General features: G+C 44.6%; 2 protein-coding genes across 2 annotated transcripts in view; one reads left to right on the top strand and one right to left on the bottom strand.

Annotated features, from left to right (window-relative positions):
* The window catches only part of rasgrp4 (RAS guanyl releasing protein 4), a 39,136-nt gene extending 23,227 nt beyond the window's left edge, over positions 1 to 15,909 (top strand). Inside the window, exons 2-17 of the mRNA XM_037678372.1 lie at positions 1,114 to 1,289; positions 3,357 to 3,468; positions 4,803 to 4,865; positions 4,953 to 5,084; positions 5,224 to 5,365; positions 7,797 to 7,970; positions 8,039 to 8,155; positions 8,953 to 9,228; positions 9,309 to 9,389; positions 9,636 to 9,740; positions 9,822 to 9,931; positions 10,847 to 10,997; positions 11,088 to 11,124; positions 13,108 to 13,239; positions 13,312 to 13,514; positions 15,727 to 15,909. Coding sequence (XP_037534300.1) covers positions 1,114 to 1,289; positions 3,357 to 3,468; positions 4,803 to 4,865; positions 4,953 to 5,084; positions 5,224 to 5,365; positions 7,797 to 7,970; positions 8,039 to 8,155; positions 8,953 to 9,228; positions 9,309 to 9,389; positions 9,636 to 9,740; positions 9,822 to 9,931; positions 10,847 to 10,997; positions 11,088 to 11,124; positions 13,108 to 13,239; positions 13,312 to 13,514; positions 15,727 to 15,837 — 2,122 coding nt within the window. The 3' untranslated portion in view covers positions 15,838 to 15,909. The remainder of the gene's footprint in view (positions 1 to 1,113; positions 1,290 to 3,356; positions 3,469 to 4,802; positions 4,866 to 4,952; positions 5,085 to 5,223; positions 5,366 to 7,796; positions 7,971 to 8,038; positions 8,156 to 8,952; positions 9,229 to 9,308; positions 9,390 to 9,635; positions 9,741 to 9,821; positions 9,932 to 10,846; positions 10,998 to 11,087; positions 11,125 to 13,107; positions 13,240 to 13,311; positions 13,515 to 15,726) is intronic.
* Positions 15,910 to 18,101: 2,192 nt separating this feature from the next.
* Positions 18,102 to 23,404, bottom strand: part of hnrnpul1 (heterogeneous nuclear ribonucleoprotein U-like 1) — a 15,718-nt gene continuing 10,415 nt past the window's right edge. The window contains exons 12-16 of the mRNA XM_037677724.1: positions 23,029 to 23,197; positions 22,108 to 22,374; positions 20,074 to 20,222; positions 19,771 to 19,989; positions 18,102 to 18,810 (exon numbers count right to left, since the gene is read on the bottom strand). Of these exons, the coding sequence (XP_037533652.1) occupies positions 18,697 to 18,810; positions 19,771 to 19,989; positions 20,074 to 20,222; positions 22,108 to 22,374; positions 23,029 to 23,197 (918 nt within the window). The 3' untranslated portion in view covers positions 18,102 to 18,696. The remainder of the gene's footprint in view (positions 18,811 to 19,770; positions 19,990 to 20,073; positions 20,223 to 22,107; positions 22,375 to 23,028; positions 23,198 to 23,404) is intronic.

The following is a 23,404-nucleotide window of genomic DNA, read 5'->3' as shown; positions in this document are numbered from 1 at the left end:
GCCTATTGCTCCCTGCTTCAGCTGTGCTGTGAGTCAAGTGTGCAACATGGCCATGACCTGAAAGTAGTCCGCATGCGCCCTCTGCTGGACACACGGTACAATTACATCATTTGCAAGTAAGGACATGGCTGATTCACTGCATTTAGGGGTGAAAAGTAGTATTTATATCAGCGCATAATGGGCCAATTGTCACCAATATTGATGTGTCCCCAAACACCTTTATCGGCCTAAAATATCGGGCCTTCCGATATATTGGTCAGGCTCTTGTTGTCAGGGTGTCCCCCGCCTCTCGCACAGTGACTGCTGGATATGGGCACCAGTGATCCCCGCGACCCGAAAATGAAGAGGTGGGCAAAGATAATGGATGGATACTTTTAGCAGAATTAGCTTCTGCTAAATTTAAATTGGGTAAATTCAAGTCCACTAATTGTTTTAAACAGTTCTCCACAATAAACGTGTACAGGAGAATGTTGATTTACACAAAGAAATGCATAGGGTCAGCTAGAGTTAGCTTTTAGGGTTTACTAGAGTTAGCCTGTACATAAAAACAAATACATTAAAATAAAATACCTAGCAGTCAAATGTATTTAAAATGTTCATATGAGTTTCTTTAATATTTCTGTGCGTCCCGGTACAAAATGATTCAGGATCGGTACCGGCCTTTGGCCTGGTGGTTGTGGAGCATCAAACTATGTCATAGCTTTGCTAAAACTTTTTTTAATCTTATTATCAGGATTTGAATTTTTAAAACCTTAACTTTTCTGTAGAAAAAGAATATTAAAGCAGCTCGCTGACAGAGGTGTGTTTAAGTTAAAAATGTAAAGTAAAAACAAAACGTGACCGAACTGGTGAGCGATTTAAAGCGACTTCCATCAACAGCTTTAATTGCCTTTGTCTAAAGTTCCAGCTACGACGCAGTCTGCAGCATGTGCAGCTGAAGTGCCGTCAGTCTGCTTTCGTTGTTTTTCTGCTCAGAGCTGCAGAGACGCAGCTCACGGTTTATCAGATGTGGTGAGCTGCGTTTCCTCCAGGGCTGACCTGCTCTATCTCGCCGTACTCTGCTGCTCTACTTATTGTCTGCCTCTCTAACTTCCTTTGCTCTTTCTCTCTCAGGAAGTCCAATGTGGAGTGTCCTGAAGTGATGAAGAGCAAGAAGCTGGTCCAGCGGAGGAGAAACACATGTCCCAGTCCTCAGGACATCAGCAAGGCCCTGCAGAGCCCCAGCTCTGCTCCCAGCCCCAGCGCTCCCAGTCTGGACGAGCTCATCCAGCGCTGTCTCAACTGCTTCGGTCCGTCCCGTTTACGCACTCTGTCATGACGTGTCTAACCAGGTTATATAACTGAAGAGGGACTCTGGGGTGGGAAAGAGACAATCGGCCTTTGTTCTGTCGGGCTGCAGAACCGAGCCGTTCTACAGATCTCTCTCCTCTCTGCTCTGATTCATCAGCCTCATCCCAAAAAAATGCTAGATACCTTCAGAGAAAGATGTCTTTAGTTTTAGCCTTTTTAAGACAACAGATCCTCTCTAAGGTCCACCAGAACCTCATGGACAGTAAAACCTGTACAATGCACTTGGGCTTATTACAAATAAATTAAAGGTTTGTCATCACCATCACCTTTATTTAACCAGATAAAAAGCCAGTGAGATCAAGATCTTTATTCCAAGAGTGACCTGGCCAAGAGGTCACCGGCACGTCATGAAACTGTGATCAAAACAAGTGTCAACATGAGAGAAAATGGTTATTTTATGCACATAAATATGGAATAAAAACAATTTTAATGGCGACTTAAAACAACGCAATGGTTAAAAACGAACAGTTAAAAATAAAGGTGACGTTCAAATGTCTCAGTATCTTCAAGGATTGAGCAAAAGTTCTAAACGAGAGGTTTGGCAGTTTCACATCAGCCTGTAGGTTGTTTCACATCGAGGGGGCAGCAAAGCTGAACACGCTTCTCTAATTCAGTTCTGACACGAAGATCTGGCAGAAGGACACCACCGTTAGAGAGTAAAGCATTACTTTGCCTAAATAAGATGGAAGTCCTGTAGGGCCTTGTAGATTAGTCATCCAGTGTGTATATCTATGTGGACTCAGAGAAGACGAGACGGATTGAGAGTTCAGCTCACAGGGATGAGTGAGGTGGCCAAACCCACTGACAGACCTCAGGACACTGTGGTGAACTGGGTCCAAGGACTGGGGACATTTGGACGGGGCACTCATGTACAGCACATCACCATAGTCAAATAAGAACATAAAGGTAGCAGATATGAAGGTCTTCCTGGTGGAAAAAACAGGATTTATTTATTTAATATAAACATAGTTTCAGATTAAGTTTAGTTAGCATATTAGCAATGTGATAATCTGACCTAATCCTACTTCCTTTGAGAAGTTACAATTGGTGGGATAATCCTTGGTAGCTCTCTTTTATCAGAAAATACTGTACGAGATTAGTTTTATCAGCATTTATAACCAGTTTAAGTTTTTGCATAACATCAAAAGCAGCTAGCAAAAAAAGACCTAATAAGTAAAAATGAGCAGCAATAAATAATAATCTGCATACAAAATGATGGAAAGCGCTAGACAGAATATCGACGTGAACTGAAAATAAAATTGGACCTAATACTAAGCCTTGGGGCACCCCTTTGGCAACGTTTAGAAGGGAAGACGTGCCTCACATTGTGTTCTGCTCGTTAGATAGTTTACAAACCTGAAAAGGGCATGTTTCAATAAACCAAGTGGCGTTAAATATTTATCAGTGGATTGATGATCAACCAAGTAAAAAAAAGAAAAAGTGCAACAATATTTTTGACTTTCCAGTAAAAAATAATTGAAACTATAAGAACTGTTATAACAATACTTTGCCGTTTTCTAAATTTTAACTCTTTTCATAGCTGAAATACATAATTTAGAAGTTGGTCTGGGTTTGTATTTTCATGTAATAAATGTATTTAGTTCAAGCATGTACAAATACGTATATATTCCATAAATATATTTCTATGTATGGTAAACGCTAAAAGAAACTAAACAAATAAAAGTCAAAAGTAGGAAAATGGTAGTTTCAGTTTTCCCTTGTTTTCTAGTTTTATCACTTGATTTTGGACACTCGTGTCTAATTTTGGGCTTTCTGCTCACATTTCTACAAACATCATGACATGAATAATGTAAAGTAGGAGAATTGGTTTTGATGTTTTGTCTTTGAACTCTTCTTTCTTCTCCAGAACTTGAATCTCAGGTAGTCGGTGTCATTTCTGAGGAAACTACTTGAAACCAGAACCTTCAGTTCATCCTTCCGTTTTTCCTTATTGTATAAATGCTGTTATTTATTTATTTACTTCTTTTTATTATTATTATTTGCAGACTCTGAAGGCAGGATCTCCAGCCCCAGAGGTTCCCAGTTGGTCCACATGACCCTGATGATGCACAGCTGGATAGTCCCGTCTCAGACGTTCGCCCAGAAACTCCTCACCCTATATCCTTGAAGGCTCAGTTTTACTTCATCAAGATCCTCAAAGACATGTTTCCAAGCAAAGAATACACAGTTTGTATTTACTTTGTGTTTTAGTGACGACCATGCTGGTTTGCTTCACTCGGCATGTTGTTCATTCAGACCTGCACCCCTCAGATTCTGAGTCCGCTGGTCAGATGTGGGACTTACTGTAAACAATAGAAAGTGCACCACCTCAAATTAATGAACGTAAACTACGGAAAAGCTGCATCACCTCAAATGAAATATTGTGAGTGCAGGAAAAATATTACCGCATTTTTCGGAGTATAATGCGCATTAAGCGAAACAAAACAGTAGATAAGTCAAACTTTATTAAACTCATTCACAGTAACCACATAAAATCGGTTCGAGGTCAGTGAGCACAACCAGAATTAATACACAAGGCTCACTGTCGATTTCTGAGAAAATTAAAGAGTTTTTTTTAAGTGTGCCTTATAGTCCAAAAAATACAGTACTGTCAATTGTACCAAACCTGTGCCAAGTAAAACGAGTCACCATAAATGTTGTAAAAGCTGCGCCTGCTAAAATGAATTACTGTAAATGTGGTAAACACTAAATCATGTCATCTGGATCGGTTCCTTTAAATGAGAAACGCTCCGTCCCCTAATTCAGGACGAAACGTTTCTCATTTAAAGGAACTGGTCCAGATGACACGATTTAACCTTTTTTGATTCCAACAGGAGGTTTAGCTTGAAACACAGCAGTGAAGGCGACCTACGGGACAGATCTGGTTGGCAGGCCATAGACTGAGGAAGTCCTCTGGATGGGGGACGAAACGTTTCTCACTTGAAGAAACTGGTCCAGATGACACGATTTAACCTTTTTTGTTGAATTACGGTAAATTCTGTAAAAAATGACCTGCCTAAAATTAATTATGATAAGATGCACAAAAGCTGAGCCACATGAAACAAACTACTTTAAATACTAGAAAAGCTGCGCCCGCTAAAATAAATTACTGTAAATACAAGAAAATATGAACAAGTTTTAAAAAAAATTATACATTTTTAAAATAACTTTTTTATTTTTTCTACAAAACAAAAAGTCTGGGTCCAGATAACACTTCATTCTGTTCCAGATCCGGACCGCGGTCTGGTCTGCTATTTGTAGACCCGTACCTGCTCGGGACCCACTGGTGCCCGGCTCCTGGTCTCACGTTCAGGTCCAGTAATCAGATCAGGGAACAGGCATGGCTTTGTTTGGAGCTCCTGCAAAGCAGATTTGAAGTAAATATCCCAGTTTGTGTTCAGTTGTCCCAGATCTACACTGTTTGGGTTCGGATCCTTGACTCTTTCTTGCACCTACAAGGACTGTCCCCCTGACAAGAGAGGACTCAGGAGGACCCAGATCTGCCACCTTGTTAGGTGAGAAAGGACATCTGGTCAGGGAACTGGTTCCCCTGCTCTGCCTGTGAGTGGTAAACATGTTTTGTGTTCTGCTCCGGGACCAAGGCAGTGGATGAGTCAGTTTGCGGGCGTTTTTAAGGAGGACCCCGTCCTGGAGCAGACCATGGGGGACCTGTGTGAGCTGGTCCGACTGGACGGAGAGAAGATGCACTCGCAGCTCATCAACACCTCCTGCCTGTGAGTCATGTTGTGGTTTGAGTCACCACCATGGACCTGAGGAACTGTCGTTTGCTCGTCGATGCAGATCCTCAGTCCGTTTTTCTATAAATAGAACAACCGTCTATTTGTCCCGTCTCTGGTCTGTTTTGTTCTCCAGAAGCCCTCACGTGAATGCGTCCCAGGCTCCCTCGCCCTCTGTGAAGAAGAGGAAGGTGTCTCTGATTTTTGACCACATGGAACCAGACGAGATGGCCGCGCACCTCAGCTACCTGGAGTTTAAAAACTTCTGTAATGTTTCTGTAAGTCAACGAGCTGCGACAGCTCATAAAAACGACTCCTGAAACTCTCAGGAGAGATGAGACTTTTACAAGTTTTAAAAGAGTTTGGATGTTTGGATTTTCCGGTACGTCCTTAAAAAAAACGTTCCCCAGCTGAATCGTGACCTTTAGCTTCATCCAAATTGATCCAAATAAACTTTTCCCATTCATGGCTCCGCCTACGTTCTCAGTATTGAAATGCACTTTAGTTTTACAGAAAACTCCCAAATGTGTTTCAGATAATAGCTCACTGTGTCAACGTCTGCATGAGGCTTTTCATATGTATAATTATTTTTTAAAAATTAAGCCTGTAAGATTTAAAATGATGGAAACTGTCATTAAAACATTTTTTTAAAACGTAGTATCTGGAACACCTCTCCATTTTTTCACAAAATAACCTTTTTCTCAAGTAGAGGAGACTGAAGTATCTGGGCATCTTGTTCCTGAGTGATGGAAGGATCGAGTGGGAGATGGATCAACAGATCGGGGCCTACTACACAGTAATAAGTGTGTTGCTCCGGGTGGTCGTGGTGGAGAAAAAGTCCAAAAAGCAAAGCTCTGGATTTACTGGTCTGTCTATGCTCCAACCCTCACCTGTGGTCACAAGTTTGAATCAGGACTGACAGAACAAGATCCCAGATCCAAGAGGTTGAAATGAATCCGCCTTAGAGATAGGGTGAGGAGCTATGTCATCTGGGGGGAGCTTGGAGTAGAACTGCTGCTCCTCTGCATCAAAAAGAGTGAGTTGAGGAGGTTCATCTGATCTGAATGCCTCCTTTTGAAGGTCTGCCCTGTGTCTGAAAGGCAGACACAGGGCAGACCCAGAACTCAGCTGAGGGATCTTCTCACCTTAGTGTTCCCCAGGAGATACTGTAGAGTGTTGCTGGGGTGAAGGAGGTTTGGGTTTCTCTCCTGGCTCTGTGACTCAACCAGGGATAAGCGATAGAAGATGGCGATGGAGAAGGTTCTGGTGATTGTGCAAATGGAAGAGTTTTGAACGAGCTGAAATTTATGGAGGAGTTTGTAGGTAAATCAAAAAGAAGAGCTTTACAATAATTGAGGCGAGATGTGACCAGAGTATGGATCAGAATATTAATGGTGTTTGGACGTAAGTGAGGGTCGCAGGTGGGAGATGTTTTACAAGTTGAAGTCTGCTGTCCGAGTGACATTATTGTTTTGAAGGATGACACCCAGACTCTGAAACCGAGGAGTTAATGTGAACAGAGAAGTTGTTAGGGGTGGGTTTGGTGCCAACAAGTAGGATTTCAGTTTTGCCACCGTCAAGTTTGCAAAAGTTGTTGGACAACCAGGACCAAATTTGTTGAAGACAAAGAAGGAGGTGGGAAAGAAAGAAGATTTGGGTTTAGTAGAAAGGTAGAGCTGTGTATCATCTGCATAACAATGAAACTGAATGTTATTTTACAGAATATGTAGTCAATGATCAATTAGAGGGGTCCAAGGACAGAGTTTTGGGGTACACCAGAGAAAGTGGGTGGGAAGGTTGCAATGAGAATGTTTTGAGTTGAATAAATTGAGTCTGGCCACTTTCTGAGAAAAGTGAGAACCTGGTCAAAGTTGCAAGACATTATGGAGACAATCTGCAAACACTGTGGAGACGATCTGGAGACGACCTGGAGAGGATCTTAAGACAGTTTGGAGAAGATGTTGTGACAGTCTGTAGACATTCTGGAGACAGAGAGATACGATTTAAACTTAGTGGTGTATCAGATATTCCTGTGAAAGCTAGGCTGTCAATGAAGACGGGTACGTTTACCCACCCCTTTCTTCTCTGTCGTCATGATCTACCAAAGATTGCTAGCTCTTATACTCGATGTATGGAAGTCGCTCTGATAAATATATTTTAGCATTATATTCAGACAAACCAGTTCAAGACGTTGGCAGCTTTGTGGGGGCCAAAGAAATGTTTAAAGGTCTGTCTCTGGCCCACAGGCCACTTGTTGATTAGGCCTACAGCGCAGCTCTGTTCCTAACGGGGAAACATCCATGAGAGATCAGCTTCTGTGGCACCCTGATGGAAATGACCTCCTACAGATGTTCTCTGGCTCCAGACCTATTAATTACCTGGACTACAAACAAGTCAAGCTTAAAATAAAACCAAATTATATCAGCTGCTGGGCTGGTGTGTAAAATCTCCTGCAACATGATTTAGTTTGTATTTCATTGGTGTAAAAATGAAAAAGTCAAATAGAAGCTTCAACGTGGTGTCTTAACGTCCAGGAACCACATCCCTTGTTTGAAGATGGGGAGCTAAAACCTCCTGCTGCCCTTGGGTCAAAATGATCGACAAGGCCTCAGCGTTAAATCTGAGGCCTCACAAGAGCAGCAGGAGGGTTAATATTCTCTATGTTGTTGGTGAATCCTATTAACAGGGTGAGGTTTCTGTTTCCGTCAGTTCCTGGATTACCGGAGCTACGTGGTGCGAGGTTCGGTCCGGGACAACCCTGCCCTGGAGCGTTCGGTCATGATGTGTAACGGAGTCTCCCAGTGGGTCCAGCTGATGATCCTCAGCAGACACACGGCCCAGCAGAGAGCCCAGGTCTTCACCAAGTTCATCCACGTGGCTCAGGTAGACCCGGTTCAGGACCAGTCCGGCTCAGGAAGCCCGACTTTGTTTCACGTTGTTCTCTTCTGTAGAAACTGAGAGCGCTGCAGAACTTCAACACGCTGATGGCCGTCACCGGAGGTCTCTGTCACAGCTCCATCTCTCGCCTCAAAGACACGTCCAACCTGCTGCCTCCTGACATCACAAAGGTATTTACACAATTACACCGAAACCCAGAGTCACCTGAGAGGTCCGACGTTAACACTTTCTTTGAAGCGCTCCTCTTTCTCCACTCTGACATTTCTGACCTTGGCGCTCTGATGTCATTCAGCTTCCTCTTTTTCTTTGTTGATCGTTGTGTTTAGAGGTCTAAAAAGACTTTAAGTTTATTTTAGCTTTAACTACGAGTTTAAATGTGTTTTTCCTGTAGGAGACTGTTGAGGTAGGATAGCAGACCAACTTGACAAAACGAAACAAACACAAAGAACGATTTAAATCAGATTTAGTCGATAATGAAAACAAGAAGTTTTTATGTTGTAGTTCCATAGTTTACATGGAGGGGAGGGGCTTAAATCTCAAGTCTACAGAGCGTGCTCAGTTTGTTTCCATTTCCAAGTTTGTGTTGATCATTTATCGTTATCGCCCATCACGTGGGGTCTGGTTTTTGTTACCTTTTAGGACCTTTTCTGGTAGAATCCCCCACCTTGTCTGGACTGGTCATCCCTGTGGGGACCAAAGCCCGGTCCTGATTTTGTGAAACATTAATTTTGTGTTGACGGGTTTGGTTTAGAGCTGATGTGTGAACGGAGTTTTGATTCAGGGTCAGGGTTGGGCCACAGAAATGATGGAAGTCAACTGTTATTTGTGAGATTTAAGTGAAACAGCTGTAACTCAGTCTGGTCTCAACACAACGTGGTCTGAAGCTCTGGTGCCATAACATGCATTCAGACGTTGGGCTGTTCGTTGCATCATCACCGTCTGTTTCTTGCTCTTTGTCCTCCGTCAGGTCCTGAGTGAGTTCACCGAACTGCTCTCCTCACGCAGCAACTACAGCAACTACCGGCGGGTCTACAGCGAGTGCCAGGGCTTTAAGGTGCCCATCCTGGGGGTCCACCTGAAGGACCTGATCTCGCTCAACGAGGCCCTGCCGGACTACATCGACGAGGAGAAGATCAACCTGAGCAAACTGCAGCACCTGTACAGCAACATCAACGACCTGCTGGCCATTCACAGCTGCACGCCCCCCTTCGAGGCCAACAAAGACCTCCTGCATCTGCTCACGGTACGATACCGGAACAAAAGAGATCGAGTGAAAACTTCCCACTGAAAACAACCTGACTGATTCTTTTCTCCACACTTCAGCTTTCTCTAGACCTGTACTACACCGAGGACGAGATATATGAACTTTCATACACCAAGGAACCCAAAAACCCCAAGATTCAGGTACAGAATCATGAAACGAGAGTTATCTGATGCGAACACGCTCGTTGGAACCTGTTTTCACACGACCGTGGGCCTTTCGTGCGCTCTGTGGGTGTGACACGTTAAAGAGTGAAAAGCAGTTGAAATACATCAAAGTCAGCCACATCAAAGGGTTGTACGTTAGGGAAGTGTGTTATGTGGTGGGTGTGCTCTTTTCTTGTTTCTCACAGTCCTCAGTGTCTCATCCCTGCATGTGTCGGTCCACAGCCTGCGACTCCCGTTAAACCGCCGGTCGTGGCAGAGTGGGGGTCAGGGGTCACTCCCAGGCTCGACTCGGACACCATATCCAAACACGTCAAGCAGATGGTAGATGTGAGTTTACGCGACTCCTCAGTGGCCTCCTGGCTTTCACTACCTTCTTGTCCTTCAACCGCGCTCTGCTGCCCCTTGCAGTCCGTCATGAAGAACTACGACCAGAACCAGGACGGCTACATCTCACTGGAGGACTTTGAAAAAATTGCAGCCAACTTCCCTTTTTCCTTCTGCACTCAAGAAACTGACAGGTGAGGCTTCCGACAGAAGACAGCGTAGAACATGTCTAAAGCACAGAGACGTTAAACAAAGTGATGGTGGGCAAAGCAGATCCAGATGTTTTCTGTTGCGTTCTGTTTTCTGGTCTTGGACCAGTGGACCAGATTTTCAACCTTACAGAGTTGTTAAGGGGGTCATAGCAGTTTCACTCTCCAGTCAATGTATTTTAAAGACCTGGAGAAGGCTTATAGCCATGTTCCCTGAGACATTGGGGGGTGGGGGGTTATGGGAGTATGGGGTTGTCTGGGTTCATTTTAAGGGCTCTCTGCTGTGTCCACATTCTTGGCACAAAGTTGAGCTTGTTCTCAGTACAGGTTGGACTCTTCCAGGGTGTCCATTGTCCCCTATCCTGTTTGTGGTCTTCATGGCCAGGATCTTAAGGTGTAGTTGTGGAGAGGAGGGTGTCTGGTTTGGAAACCTCAGGGTCTCATCTCTGCTTTATGCAGATGATGAGGTTCTGTTGGTGTCTTTAGGCCATGACCTTTAGTGTCCATTGGGGCAGTTCACTGTCGTGTGTGAAGCGTCTGGGATGAGCCAGCTGCTCGAAGTCTGAGGCCTCGGTTCTTAATGGGTGTGATGCCCCCTCCAGGTTTGGGGGGGCGTCTTTGCCTCAGGTGGAGGAGTTCAAGTAGCTCGGTGATGTGTTCTTGAGTGATGGTAGGATGGAGCGGGAGATGGATCCACAGATCGGGGGCTTGTTCTCAGTAATGAGGGCGTTGCTTTGGTTCGTTGTGGTGAAAAAACAGTTGAGTTTGGTTGAGGTTATTAGATCATGTTTCCATGGATACATTAGCAGTTTTTCGCTGAATTTTGGGGCTTTCTGTTTAACAGGATTGTTTGAATGAACAATTTAGCAAGTTGGGAACGTTGAAACATTTTCTCCTCAGGGAGGGACAAATCAGCCGTGAAGAAATCACGTCTTACTTCATGAGGGGGATGTCTGTGTGCGCCAAGCTGGGCTACAACTTCAACAATACGCACAACTTCCATGAAACCACGTACAAGAGGCCAACGTTCTGCGACACGTGCGGAGGCTTCGTGAGTAAACGAATGCTCGTGATGCATTTTGTTGGTTTTTATACAAATAATCAATTAAAGCATAACATTCTCACATTTGGCCTTCTGCAGCTGTGGGGAGTCATCAAACAGGGTTACCACTGTAAAGGTAAGGATCACATCAGAACCACACTGAAACAAATATCTGTGGGTTTTCTGTCCTGGTTACTCTGAAAATCCCTCAGATTCAGGGTGTTGTAAAGGTTACTGAGGCAACACATTGAAACCAACCCGTTTAACTGTCTTCTAGCCAATGCTGTCCGATAAACATCCGAATTTAGGTTGAATAAACAGAACAACAGTCGTTTTAACAACAACAACCCAACTTCTGTGATAAATTACTTGTTTCAAACTTCTCGTGCGATCAGATCTTTTATTTCGTACAAATCGTTTGTGGAAAGGTGGAATAAAGATAAAATTTACACAAATAGAGCTAAGTTTCAGCCTTGTGTAACTTTTAAGTAATCCTGACGTGTTTTCGATAACAAAAGAGGAAACAACATAGAAACAGGAAGAAAACACAAAAGTACAAAAGACAGGATGAAGGAAACCACTAAAGACAACAAGAAGAACGAAAGAACCTCACCCAGATTGACGTTTTTAGTCAGAATGTTTTGCAGATGACTCTGTGATGTGTACCAAGAGTATGGAGCAGGTGGAAGAGAGCCCAGAGAGGTGGAGGTCGCAGCTGCCCCAACATTTTTGTCATGACTTTTCAACAAGTAGCTTCAATCTCCTCGAGCGTACTAAGATAGACATAGCTTTTCATTAGTTTACACATATCCCAGAAATAATTTGATAAGTCAGCCTGCTTCGAGGCCAAACAGGAGAGTCAGATTCAGATAAGCCACAATTGTTGATTTTTTTTCAGGCAGACTGTTTTTTTATCTTATCAGCCTTGAGTCCTGTTGGTACTTTTGAGCCAAAATGGCCATATTTGTGGGCATTCCATTGGTCTGCTTATGAGCTCCCTCCAAGGTCGTCCCCAACATGCTGGTGAGTCCCTGAAGCCGCAGGTGGCCTATGATTCTCATAAATCATTTCCGTATTACGGTTTAGCTCATAAATCAACTGATTTTGAGTACTCGAAGCACAAACCAAACCTTCACACAGACTCGGCAGCTTTGCCATGACTGAAACTGCTGCCGCTGTCTTCTTTAATAGCCAATAACACAGGTATCCGCCAGTGCCATAAAACAAGAACCCTGCTATCATGGTTCCAATTACATAAACATCTCCAGTGTCCTCCTGAGCTAAAACGGAAAGACACATCAGCTTCCAAACTCCCCACAGATCCATGACGCATCCTGCTGCGTGCGTCTCAGCGGGGCATGAGGGCTCTCCAGGACCCTGTCACTTTGTTGAAAAGATTTTGACTATTGCGTTGAAAGTCCAGCTGACCAGATCCATGACAGTAGTTTTAGTTTCAGAAGATGCGTAATAGGAGCTTTGATACACAGACAGAGACAGGAGAGCAGGAGGAGGAGGAGGAGGAAAAAGGGTCCGCCTTGCACAAGAGCAAGTGAGAAAAAAAAAGTGAATTATGGATTCATGTTTACTTGGATTTGAGACTCCCAACAGCTCTGGTACTGATTTAATAAAAGTAATTCCTGCTATTTTTTAAAAAAATGTTCTAAAGTCAAGTGACAGAACTGACGCCTCTGAGGAAAGTGAGAACCTGGTGAAAGTTGCAAGACAAACTAGGGACAATCTGGAGACAATCTGAAGATGATCTGAAGCGATCTTGAGACAATCTGGAGACTCTTTCATGTTCAGTAACCAGTCAGCTCAGTGAGACGCCGCCGTAACACGAGACTTCAAAAGAAGTTAGAACCATTTGTCCAAGTGTGAATAAATGTTGAATGTCTTCAGGTTTCCGGAGCAACCATGTCTTCAGTGTCCCTGAGGACAGTGTGAGGACAAAGACAGAGCCTGCTTTATGCATCAAATGAATATTTAACCTTTGGCTTCACAGAGAGATAAAGTTTTAAAATAGTTTCCGTCTCCTACTTTTCCTTCTTCGTCTCATTTTACCGAACAGAACCCAAAGTTCTGATAAAACGTTTTTGAAGTTTTCACCTTTTCTCTTCAGACTGCGGGATCAACTGTCACCGACACTGTCGAGATCTGGTGAGGAGGGAGTGTCTGAAGAAACACAAAAACACAACCGGGTCGTGCCCGTGCACCCCGGCCCCTGACTCCAGAACCAAGGGCAACAGCTGGGGTGTGTATCCTGTCCATCTTGCCGGGTCCGGTACCGCGGTGACAGCGGTCTGACGATGATGCTCTCTGACAGGTTCTGAGGAGGAGGCCTTTGTTTTCCCTCAAAGTAACGAGACGGAGCACAACACCGGCACGACGCTTTGGAGGAACAACACGGGCGACCCGAAGCTGCAGGACTGCTCGACCCAGACGGACCCTGGAGTGTGGACCCCTGAGAGGAAGGACAGAAGGGGGAACCACCTGAACTCAGTGGTCCACGGGTCTCCAGGGAGAAGGGTGAGGAAACACCAGAGTTCTGCAGAAGGTCCAGAAGTCCTTCAATAAATGAAACATTCATTAACAAATTGATTGGCATTAATAATTAACTAATTAAATTAATTGCTAATTAACATAATCAATTAATGTAAATTAATTGCTAATTAATGTTAATTGGTTATTAATAGCGTTAACATTAATGTGCTAACATTAATTAACAAATTAATTAACATTAATAAATACATAATTAATTAACATTTATTAATTACTAATTAATTAACATTTATTGGTTATTAAAAGCATTAACATGAAATAGTCAGGGATTTAAGAAAACAATAAAAACACCTGGAACTGTAAACACAGTTTATAAAAGTAAACGATGTGCAGCTCATCGAGTTAACGATGATTGAACGCAGTACTTTTGTGTGTTTTATACAATTAAACAGAGATTAGAGCAGACGTGGGCAACATATGGCCCGGGGGCCAAAAATGGCCCTTGGACTATCTCCATCTGGCCCCAATATTGTAACTGAAAAGAAAACAACTTTAAAATAAGTTGATGAAAAACTGCATTTTATCAATGAATCTTAAGGAAGTTTAAATTAAACATTTTGGACAAACACGTTGAAAACTTTTGGATTCAGAGAAACGTTTTGAAGTTGTTTGTTTCCAGAACTAGACTCAAAGAATCAAACTTTTTTTCTTCTTGCATATTTGAACTAACAAATAAGTTCCTGAGGACAAAATGTGAATAAAAATAAATTATTCTGCATAGGAGTCACGCAGGCGTTCAACAACATTTGTACGTGCATGAGATCCACGAGCGTTTTACAAATACCGGAACAGGTTTTCAAACGTACACATTTCAAAATTCACAAGTATCTGTGAGTACAAATTATTAAACACAAATCACCTGTTGCACACGGACCAGCTTGCCTGTGACTTTTGAGACTTTCACTGCTCCAGATTCATGAAGGTGATGCTGCGTTCAAGGCTTCTGAAAAGCTGGGACATCTGAGCGTCACCAGTTCTGACTCATTGGGAAATATGTTTGAAACGTAACTAAACTCATAACCACCGTGTTAAAACACATACACTTAATTTTGTGAACTGTATGGTTAAATTAATCTATGAGTAAATAAATATTTATTACTGGAAAACATACTTTCCCTGTAGTTTGTCCACAAGAAGAAGAATCTTTGATGTTTATTTCAGCGGTACAGGCCCAAAAAATTTACATCTATTTACGATAAAACTACCGGAAGAATATATTTTACATTTTTTAAGCAGAGAAAGAAAATGCTGTAAAATTAATTTTTCCACTAGTTTTTGAAGAGGAAGAATATCCGTCCGTCCATCCGTCCGTCCGTCCATCTTCTTTTAACAGCTTCTTCCTTTATGGGTTGCGGGTGCCCATGTCCTACAGTCACGGCGTGAGGGGCAGGGGACACCCTGGACAAGGTCTCCAGTCCATCACAGGGACACCCTGGACAAGGTCTCCAGTCCATCACAGGGACACCTGGACAGGTCTCCAGTCCATCACAGGGACACCCTGGACAGGTCTCCAGTCCATCACAGGGACACCTGGACAGGTCTCCAGTCCATCACAGAGACACCTGGACAGGTCTCCAGTCCATCACAGGGACACCTGGACAGGTCTCCAGTCCATCACAGGGACACCTGGACAGGTCTCCAGTCCATCACAGGGACACATAGAGACAAAAGAGACAAACAACCATTCTCTCTCTCTCTCTCACCTGAGGACAATTTAGAGTTACCAGTCAGTCTAACGTGCATGTTTTTGGTCTGTGGGAGGAAACCAGAGTACTGGGAGAAAACCCACACATGCACGGAGAGAACATGCAAACTCCACCAAGGTCCCCAGCCGGGATTTGAACCAGTGACCTTCTCACTGAGAGGCAACATCTCTACCAACTGCACCACCGTGCTGCAGAGGAAAAATAACCAAACCATTTTGTTTCAAACGCAGTTCACACACAAATTCCAGAAATTATTAATAATTATAATTTTGCATGTGAGTTGTGCACGTGTATTTGACCATGTGTGCAGAATATTCCTACTTGTGCATTTTAAATGTGTACATTTGAGAACCTGTCCACGCACGTTTGTGACCCATTTCTCTTCATAAAAGTGTCCGTACTGGTTTTAGTGGAGCTGCTGGTTTCGACCTCGATGTAACACGTGACCGTTGGTTTCTCTGTCGTCGCTCCAGGCCAACACGCTGCCACACAGGAACCGGGGGTGCTCCATGCCCGTTCCCTTCCTGCAGGACAAGATGGAGGAGCTCCACCTGCACAAAGACAAGAGCAGAGAGCCGGACTGACCGCTCCTCTTCCTCCTCGGACCAAAAACAAAGAAAAGCAGGCGGCTCGATGGAACCATGGCGGCGCCTCACTGCAGCTGGAAACGAAGCGTTTCAACCCTAGCTCTGTTTGAAAGTTCATCGTCAGTGGTCTTGTTAGTTTGGCTGTTTTAATTCTTCAAACGTTGAATTTTTGTTGTGTAATTTATGAATTTGTGTTGTTGTTTTTTTAGAACATGTGCCTTGGATTTCTGGTGCTGAGGTTCAGAGACTTGTGAAAACCGTAGAAATATTTCTTGATCTTGAGAACAGGGCGGGACACCAACACTAAAAGCAGCTAAATCCTCGGCCAGCTTCACTTCGGCAGCTACACGACGACTGATTCGTGAATTTGGAAAAGTACTTGTCCTAAAAATTTGGCTTTGATTTGTTAAATAACATGTCTTTAGATTGAGTCACTGAAACCTTCGACAATAAACCACCACCGCTCACTTTAGGTAGAACCGGGTCAGATTCTGTTTTCACATCATTTAATCAATCCTTCATGGCGTAGCTTCAACGAGGTGCTGGAAACATTGATTTGGCAGCTGAACATCCGTGATCTACGGGTCCATCTCTAAGGTGCTGAACCAGTTTGGGACGATCTGCGACCAGTCCTGCTGGAGGTCGCCATCAGTATGTACTCAGTCTGTGGAGTTTGAGCGATGATCTGTTGGTACTGGGGGGGTCAGAGGTGCCACGAAAACATCCTCCACCACCAGCAGCTTGAACTGTTGACGCAAGGCAGCACGGACCCAAGCGTTCTTGCTTACGCCACATTCTGAGCCAACCATGATGGCCGTGGCCAGGTTTCTGGCTCTGGTCCATCTGCTTCAACATTGTTCTGCAGACCGTTGCTTCCAACCAGGGGTTCTTTAAGCTCCCACTGCCGTTCCGTCTCCAACCAGTCTACCCATTGTTGACACCAGGAAAGTTTTCTCCCCAAAATCTCCGTTTACTGGACATTTTCTCTTTCTGACCATTCTCTGTGAAATGTAGCGATGGTTGTAAAATGTCAGACCAACAAACGCGCCATGTTGACACCTGAATCCTTCATTTCCTGTTCTTAAGCTCAGTTTGGACTTCGACAAGCCATCTTCACGTCTACACTTTATGATCCGCTGACTAGCTATAGGATCCCGTATTAGTATCTTGTGACGTTCATCTTTCACTCGAGCAGTGAGCTGGTAAGAGCATCAGCGTCAAGGTCCAAGAAATATGACCAGTCCCCTGAAAAAGGGTGAAAAGTATCCGTCACCGAGGCGAAAAAGGTCTGCATGTTGGAAAGTGAGCTTGAGCTGGCGGTCTGTCCAGTTACCAGTGGGTTGGCATCGATGTGCACCAGTCTAAGAATAAATGGGGAGTTCATACGACCTACTGTGGTTACCGGTCTTCAATTAGCCTGAAAAGCTGCTTGACCCTCCTGCTGCCCTTGGGTTAAAGACCCAACACCTCTTAGGTCACTTTGACCCAAGGGTAGCAGGAGGGTTCATATAGCAATGTTGTCTTTGGGTCAAGTCCCACCCCAACGTTTGGCTAAAGCGTTGAACAGGTAACTTTGTCCATCGTTAATATTTCACCTGTTAGGACCGGAGCCTCCGATGTCCTGAAATTGATCGTTAATTGGGATGAGTCGTTTTCGTTATTGGATAAAAATTCAACCTACAAATCATCTTTGGAATGAATTAGTAATTGTTGGTTGCACCAGTTTTAAGACGTGTAATGGCGTCCATTTGTACTCGCATCGTCAAGTACTCTCATTAAGGTACTTGTACTTGTAGAAAACATTTCATCCGTTTGTGCACTCCGGTTCAAGCAGTGGACCTGATGAAGCGGCGTTTTAAGATGTGATGAACGGTCACGTCTTTAGAAAACGTTGATAGCTTTCCGTCTCGTGTTGAACAGAATAAACCTCCCCCTGCAGCAAACAAGATGTTTATTTCCTGCCGAAGACGTTTCTCCTCCAAGTTCATTTCCAGTTCATCGGGACGACGCTGGAACGATTCACACGTTAAGATTTGCCTTCAGCTCGATTTTGTTTGTTGATATTAAAGAACGACGCACGAAGTGCGACAAACTGAGCTCTGTTCGACTTTACACACAAACAAAAACACGTTTACACACGTTTACAGGTGTTTACAACTGTGTTTATTGTATAAAGACAAGACAACTTGCGTCACTGGTCAAAATCAGATTTTCATTTAAGGTAAAAAAAACTGAACCTGACAAAAACGTTTTTTTTTTTTAACTACAAGACTAACAGTAATCACAAATGGGATGGATTAAAAAAAAAAACCCTCCTGCAAATACACCTAATCAAAGAGCGGGGAAAAGATTATTCTTGACGAAAGACTGAATTTATCACGACGGCACTCGCCTATAAAAAAGCTGGTAAATAAAAAAACGCTCACTGAAAAGGAACGAGACGGAGGAACGGGTCGTGAAGGTAAAAACGCATGCAGTTTGTTCTTCGTTAAGCTAAATTACTCAGGCTTTACTTTTTACCCGTTCACCTCCTCACTTAGCATAAAACATACAATTACCGCGTCAGAACGTGGAGACGTCCACGCCCGATTCATAATCATAACCATTCATCAAATGCTCTGGGACTCTTCGTCTACCACCTCTCGCTTGGCGCCGAGCGCACGCCGAGCGCACGCCTCGCTCCGGAGACAAAGAGGAGACGTCAAACTGTTTACAGTTTCTGTGTACGATGACCGCAGAGGAAAAAAAACAGACGGGATGCTGTGACTGGGGCCAAAAAATAAAATTAAAATCATAATTTTACTGCAGAGGTCAAAGGTGACGGGAGGTGGGGACGCCGGAGGACGCAGGGCGGAGTTACTGGGATCCTGGAGGGCCTTGGCTGCCCTGTCCGGAGTAGCCGCCGTACTGGTTGTAGTACTGGTTCCACTGGTTCTGGTTCTGGTAGTACTGCTGCCACTGCTGAGCATACTGAAAGAAGAGCATCGTGAGATCAAACACTCGGGTCCAGTTCTTAACACGGAGGTCTCGGGTTTTTATCGGGCGCTGGTCGGTCTGAAAACAAAACTCATTCAAGCTACTAAAATAAATTTTATTACTTTTCTGCTTAAATAATGTCGGATATTAATGATTTTATAGTTAGAAGATAATAAAATGATGAAACTGATTAGGTGTGTGTTCGCTTCGTTAGCGAGCCTGCTGCCCGTATTTCACATGCTAACGTGCTCATTCTTACAGCTTGTTGCAAACGTTTGATTCTTTAAAGTATAAAACTCTTCGGTAGACGCGTCGCAGCCGACCAAATTATCTGTCGGGAGTCCGGTTCGGTGGACTCAGGATTCATCTCTGCTCTTTTGCAGATGATGTGGTCCTGCTGGCGCCATCGTGCCGTGATCTCCAGCTCTCACCGGAGCGGTTCACAGCACCTCCAAATCTGAGGGCATGGTCCTCAGTCAGAAAAGTCGGTCTACGTTCCTCCCCTCACCTCTGCTCATGAACTCTGGTAAGGATGCTCCCTGGGCACCTCCCTAAAGGAGGTGCTTCAGGCATGTCCAACTGGGAGGAGACCCCGAGGAAGGCCCAGGACACACTGGACAGACTATGTCTCTCATTGGTCTGGGAACACCTGGAGTCCTCCCAGAAGAGCTGGAAGAGGCAGGTCTGGACCTCCCTGCTCAAGATGCTGCCCCCAACACCTGACTTCTGAACACGCAGAAGATGATGGATGGATAAATGTTGTTTGGTTTCCTTTGTAATAATTTTTTTAATGTTATTTTGATCAGAATTTTAATGTCCCCACCTTCTCTGCACGATTTTTCTTTGTCAACTCATCTGACACAGACCGATAATGTCCAACACGACGGAAACGATCTCTGACCCCCGTCCGACCTCAACGGTCCCGCATGTTACGGCTGTTCCATCCCGACCCACCTGCTGGTACTGCTGGTTGTAGCTCTGCTGCTGCTGGGCCGGGGGCTGAGCTGGCGGCGGCTGCTGCTGCTGCTGCTGCTGCTGGCTGTACGCCTGCCCGGCCACCGCCGGCTGGCTGTAGCTCTGGCTGTACCCCGGGTACTGACTGTAGCTGCCGTAGTAGTTCTGGTTGTAGCCAGCCTGGTTGTAGTTGCCCTGACTGTAGCTCTGGCTGTAGCCCTGGAGAGCGAATAAAAGTCACTTTAAATCTTTAATCTGTTTATAAATACTTAAAAGCTTCCAGATGGAGGTCACGTTCGGTACCTGAGTGTATCCCCCCTTGTTGTACGTGGACGGGCGGCTGTAGCTTCCACTAGACTGCTGGGTGCGGTTGTAGCTGCCGCGGCTATCAGAGCCTCCATCACGGTAACTGCTGCCCCATCGATTCTGGTTGTATCCACCACGGTTGTAGCCTGCACAACACAACCACGTTACTACACACACGCAAAAAACAACTACAGCATATGCGTTGTACGCCTGTCGACTAACTTACACAGCCATCTACAGCAACGGCCCGGACAAGATATGAACTCGAATAATCTTTGACCTTGATTTGTGACCTTGGAGCTGGGGTGATTAAAAGTGTACGCAACACTCGTGTGTATAAAGTTTTGTTTAATTATCTTGAGCAGACCAGAAGTTATGGGCAGGACAGGAGGAGTTTACAGATATATGGGAGACAGCAAAAACCCAACGCGACCCCCCCCCAAATCTGACATTAAAAACGATAAAACGTAGCGCAAATAATAGTCCCTCGTTTATCGCGGGGGATCAGTACCCTGAAGCCCCACGATAAGTGAAAACCCATGAAGAAGGAATAGTGGTCATGAGGTCCCTCTGCTGCTCTCAGCCACCTGCAAGCACTCTTGGCCACGCCCACTTCTCTGCTCTGCACGGGGAACAGCTGATCAGCTGCAGCAGGAAGCTCATCCTGCAGTGTGGGCTGCACAAAGGTGCAGCAGGTGCTAAATAATTTATAATTATTTATTTAAAATAAAAGTTTCATGCCGATCGTGCGGCTCATCCATCAATCAGCCAGTTGTGTGTCGTGTCCAATCTTATTTTGAAAAACCGCGATAGAGCGAGTCCGCGATAAACAAATGTTTCGCCGCATACGTCGCATCTATTATGCGTCACCGTGTCGCGTTTGTTACGAGTCACCACCGACATGTGGGCCGGTGTTGTGCCAAAAACCGATGGGCTGGCAAATGGCAGCAGCGGGAGCGTGCACGGGACGACTTCAACAAGAATTTAACAAGATTAACAGTTAAAAACAGTTATTTGTTTGCTTGAAATGATGGTAAATGTGTGTCTCAGTCTAACGTTTGCTTAATAAATGTACTTTAATGATCAAATCAGCTGCATTTCGTCGGGGCGGTGCAGCTGTTGTGACGGTTCCAAGCAGGGAGCAGAATGAAGGTGAGGAGGTCTACGGCAGGCCGATTGAGTCTTTAGAAGCTGGTGAAGATCCTCAGTCCTCCAGGACATGGTACATTGTAAAAAGTTCAAGAGAAAAACAAAGTATAAAGTAAATTATAATAAATAAAGTCCAGTTGTTTTTGTCTTGAACTTTTTTGAATTTGTCATTATAGCCACGTTTACCTATTACATGATACAACAGCATGCTATACATCTATTACTACTCTGCTGCCATCAAGTGGCTGAAAGTGGTACTGCTCTTTTTATTTTAAGTCAGAACGACTAGAAACGGTCATATCTCAGCCAAAAAATTGTTTATAAATATGGAAAAAAAATCCATAAAAAACGAAAAAAAAATCTAAATCTAACATGAAAAACTTACCGGCAGTGAAGAACCCAACACAAATAAACCCTGAAAAAACCCTGTACAGTCGACCAAGTGAAGAACAGAAATCTGATTTCCAGATCCACTGGAAACAGCTGATCGAGGACTTATTTTTCATTTCCTTTCAGATGTTTAACGTTTTATTTGGAAACATAATAAAATCTTGGGATCAAAGGATAATGTGCCTGCCATCTAGTGAAGGCACGTAGAAATAGAAAGGACAGCGTACACCCATCTGATCGTGTGGTCAGATTCATTTAAAACACGACCGCTGGTTCAAGCCCGTCTGTTTTCAGCAGATTTGGTTGTTTAGTTTGAAAACTGTCGGTAAAACTGATGATGGCTTCTGTTAAAACATGTCAACTACTGAGCGAATCCAAAGAAAGAGCTACAGTTTAGTGTCAATGGTCTTGATGAGGCCTGTTGACAGGAGCTGCAAACAGTTTTGGGCGTAATAAAGACGGAAAAGTTAACGTTCTGCAGGAGGGGCTCACCTCCTCGGTATCCACTGCCTCCTTCTCCGCTGCGGTTCTGGTAGCCCCCGCGGAACCCGTCACGGTTGTCGTAGCGCTGGAAATTGCTGCCGCCACGAGCGCGGAAGCTGCCGCCCTGCCTGTTGTCGAAGCGCTTATCGGGGGGTGGGCCGGCCTTCTTGCCCTCCTCGTTGTACTCCTTCAGCAGCTTCGTGGCCTCGTCGCGCTGCAGCTCGACGAACGTCACGTCCTCCAGGAAGTCGCAGGGATCGGGGAGCGAGAAGTTGGCTTGTGAAGGGGACATCCCATCCGAGCGGGGACGGAGGGAGAGGCAGAGACAGAGAGGGGGAGGAAGGTGGGGGGTTGTAGTGAAGACCAGAGCGGCCACACCACCGGAAGACAAAACGAACGACAGTTACTACGAAACAAGGGCGGCGTAAATCAGAGAATCTAAGAGCAGAAAATGGAAGCAGATGGCAGGGTAAAGGGAACAAACATCACCTCCAAGGGGACATGGAGGAAACTTTTGTTCACGGAGACAGAGGACGGGGAGGAGGAGGGGACAAAAAGGTCAAATAAAAGAAAACGGCACTGCAAACCGAGGACGGCCCCCGTCACGGCGTCACAAATTAACCGCCGCTCGTTTTCTGCGGAGCCTTTGGGTCCAACGTTACAGAAGCAGGACGGGGCCGAAGCGTCGGGTTGCAGTGCGTCGGAAGCGGAATGGAAAGTGGCAGAAAAAAGGGCAAAAACAATCAAATTTATGTGAACTGCATAAAAAATGTCCAAGTCTGATATCTGGCCAAAGGCTATGATGGGGAGGGGGGGAGGGGGACATCTTCCAAGTTTGATTTTAGAAACGACACTTAAAAAAGGTTAAAAAAAAAAAAAGTAGATCTGTTGTTTTTACTTTTAAATTGGTTGTTTCCACAGCGTTCCTACCTTTCATTTCTAACACAGCATGATCGGGCACATCCTTCCCCTGCTCATTGGTTTGCTTTAATGCTCGTTCTTTAAAATCCTCGTCCGTGGGACAAATTACAATAGCCTTGCGTTGAAAACCTTCAAAGGGACGCATTTTTCGTCTCCTTGCTGATCCATATACATTTGTCTAGCAATGGTGACAAGAAAGAAGTAGAAGCTTGTTCGTTATTGTTTACTTGTAAAGGCTTTCCACTGGAAGGAAGCTGGAACCCTGCAATAATCAAGTGAGAGAGGTTTGGCTTGGAGGTCAGTCTACGGGTTTTCAGGCCTCTCGTCACTCCACAGACTCACCTCGGCACCGGAGCCCCCAGGTAGGACTGCTGACACAGGTTAA

The sequence above is a fragment of the Nematolebias whitei genome, chromosome 6 (assembly GCF_014905685.2).
Source record: "Nematolebias whitei isolate Nwh7 chromosome 6, NemWhi1, whole genome shotgun sequence".
Taxonomy (NCBI): domain Eukaryota; kingdom Metazoa; phylum Chordata; class Actinopteri; order Cyprinodontiformes; family Rivulidae; genus Nematolebias; species Nematolebias whitei.
This window is presented reverse-complemented; position numbering and strand designations above follow the sequence as displayed.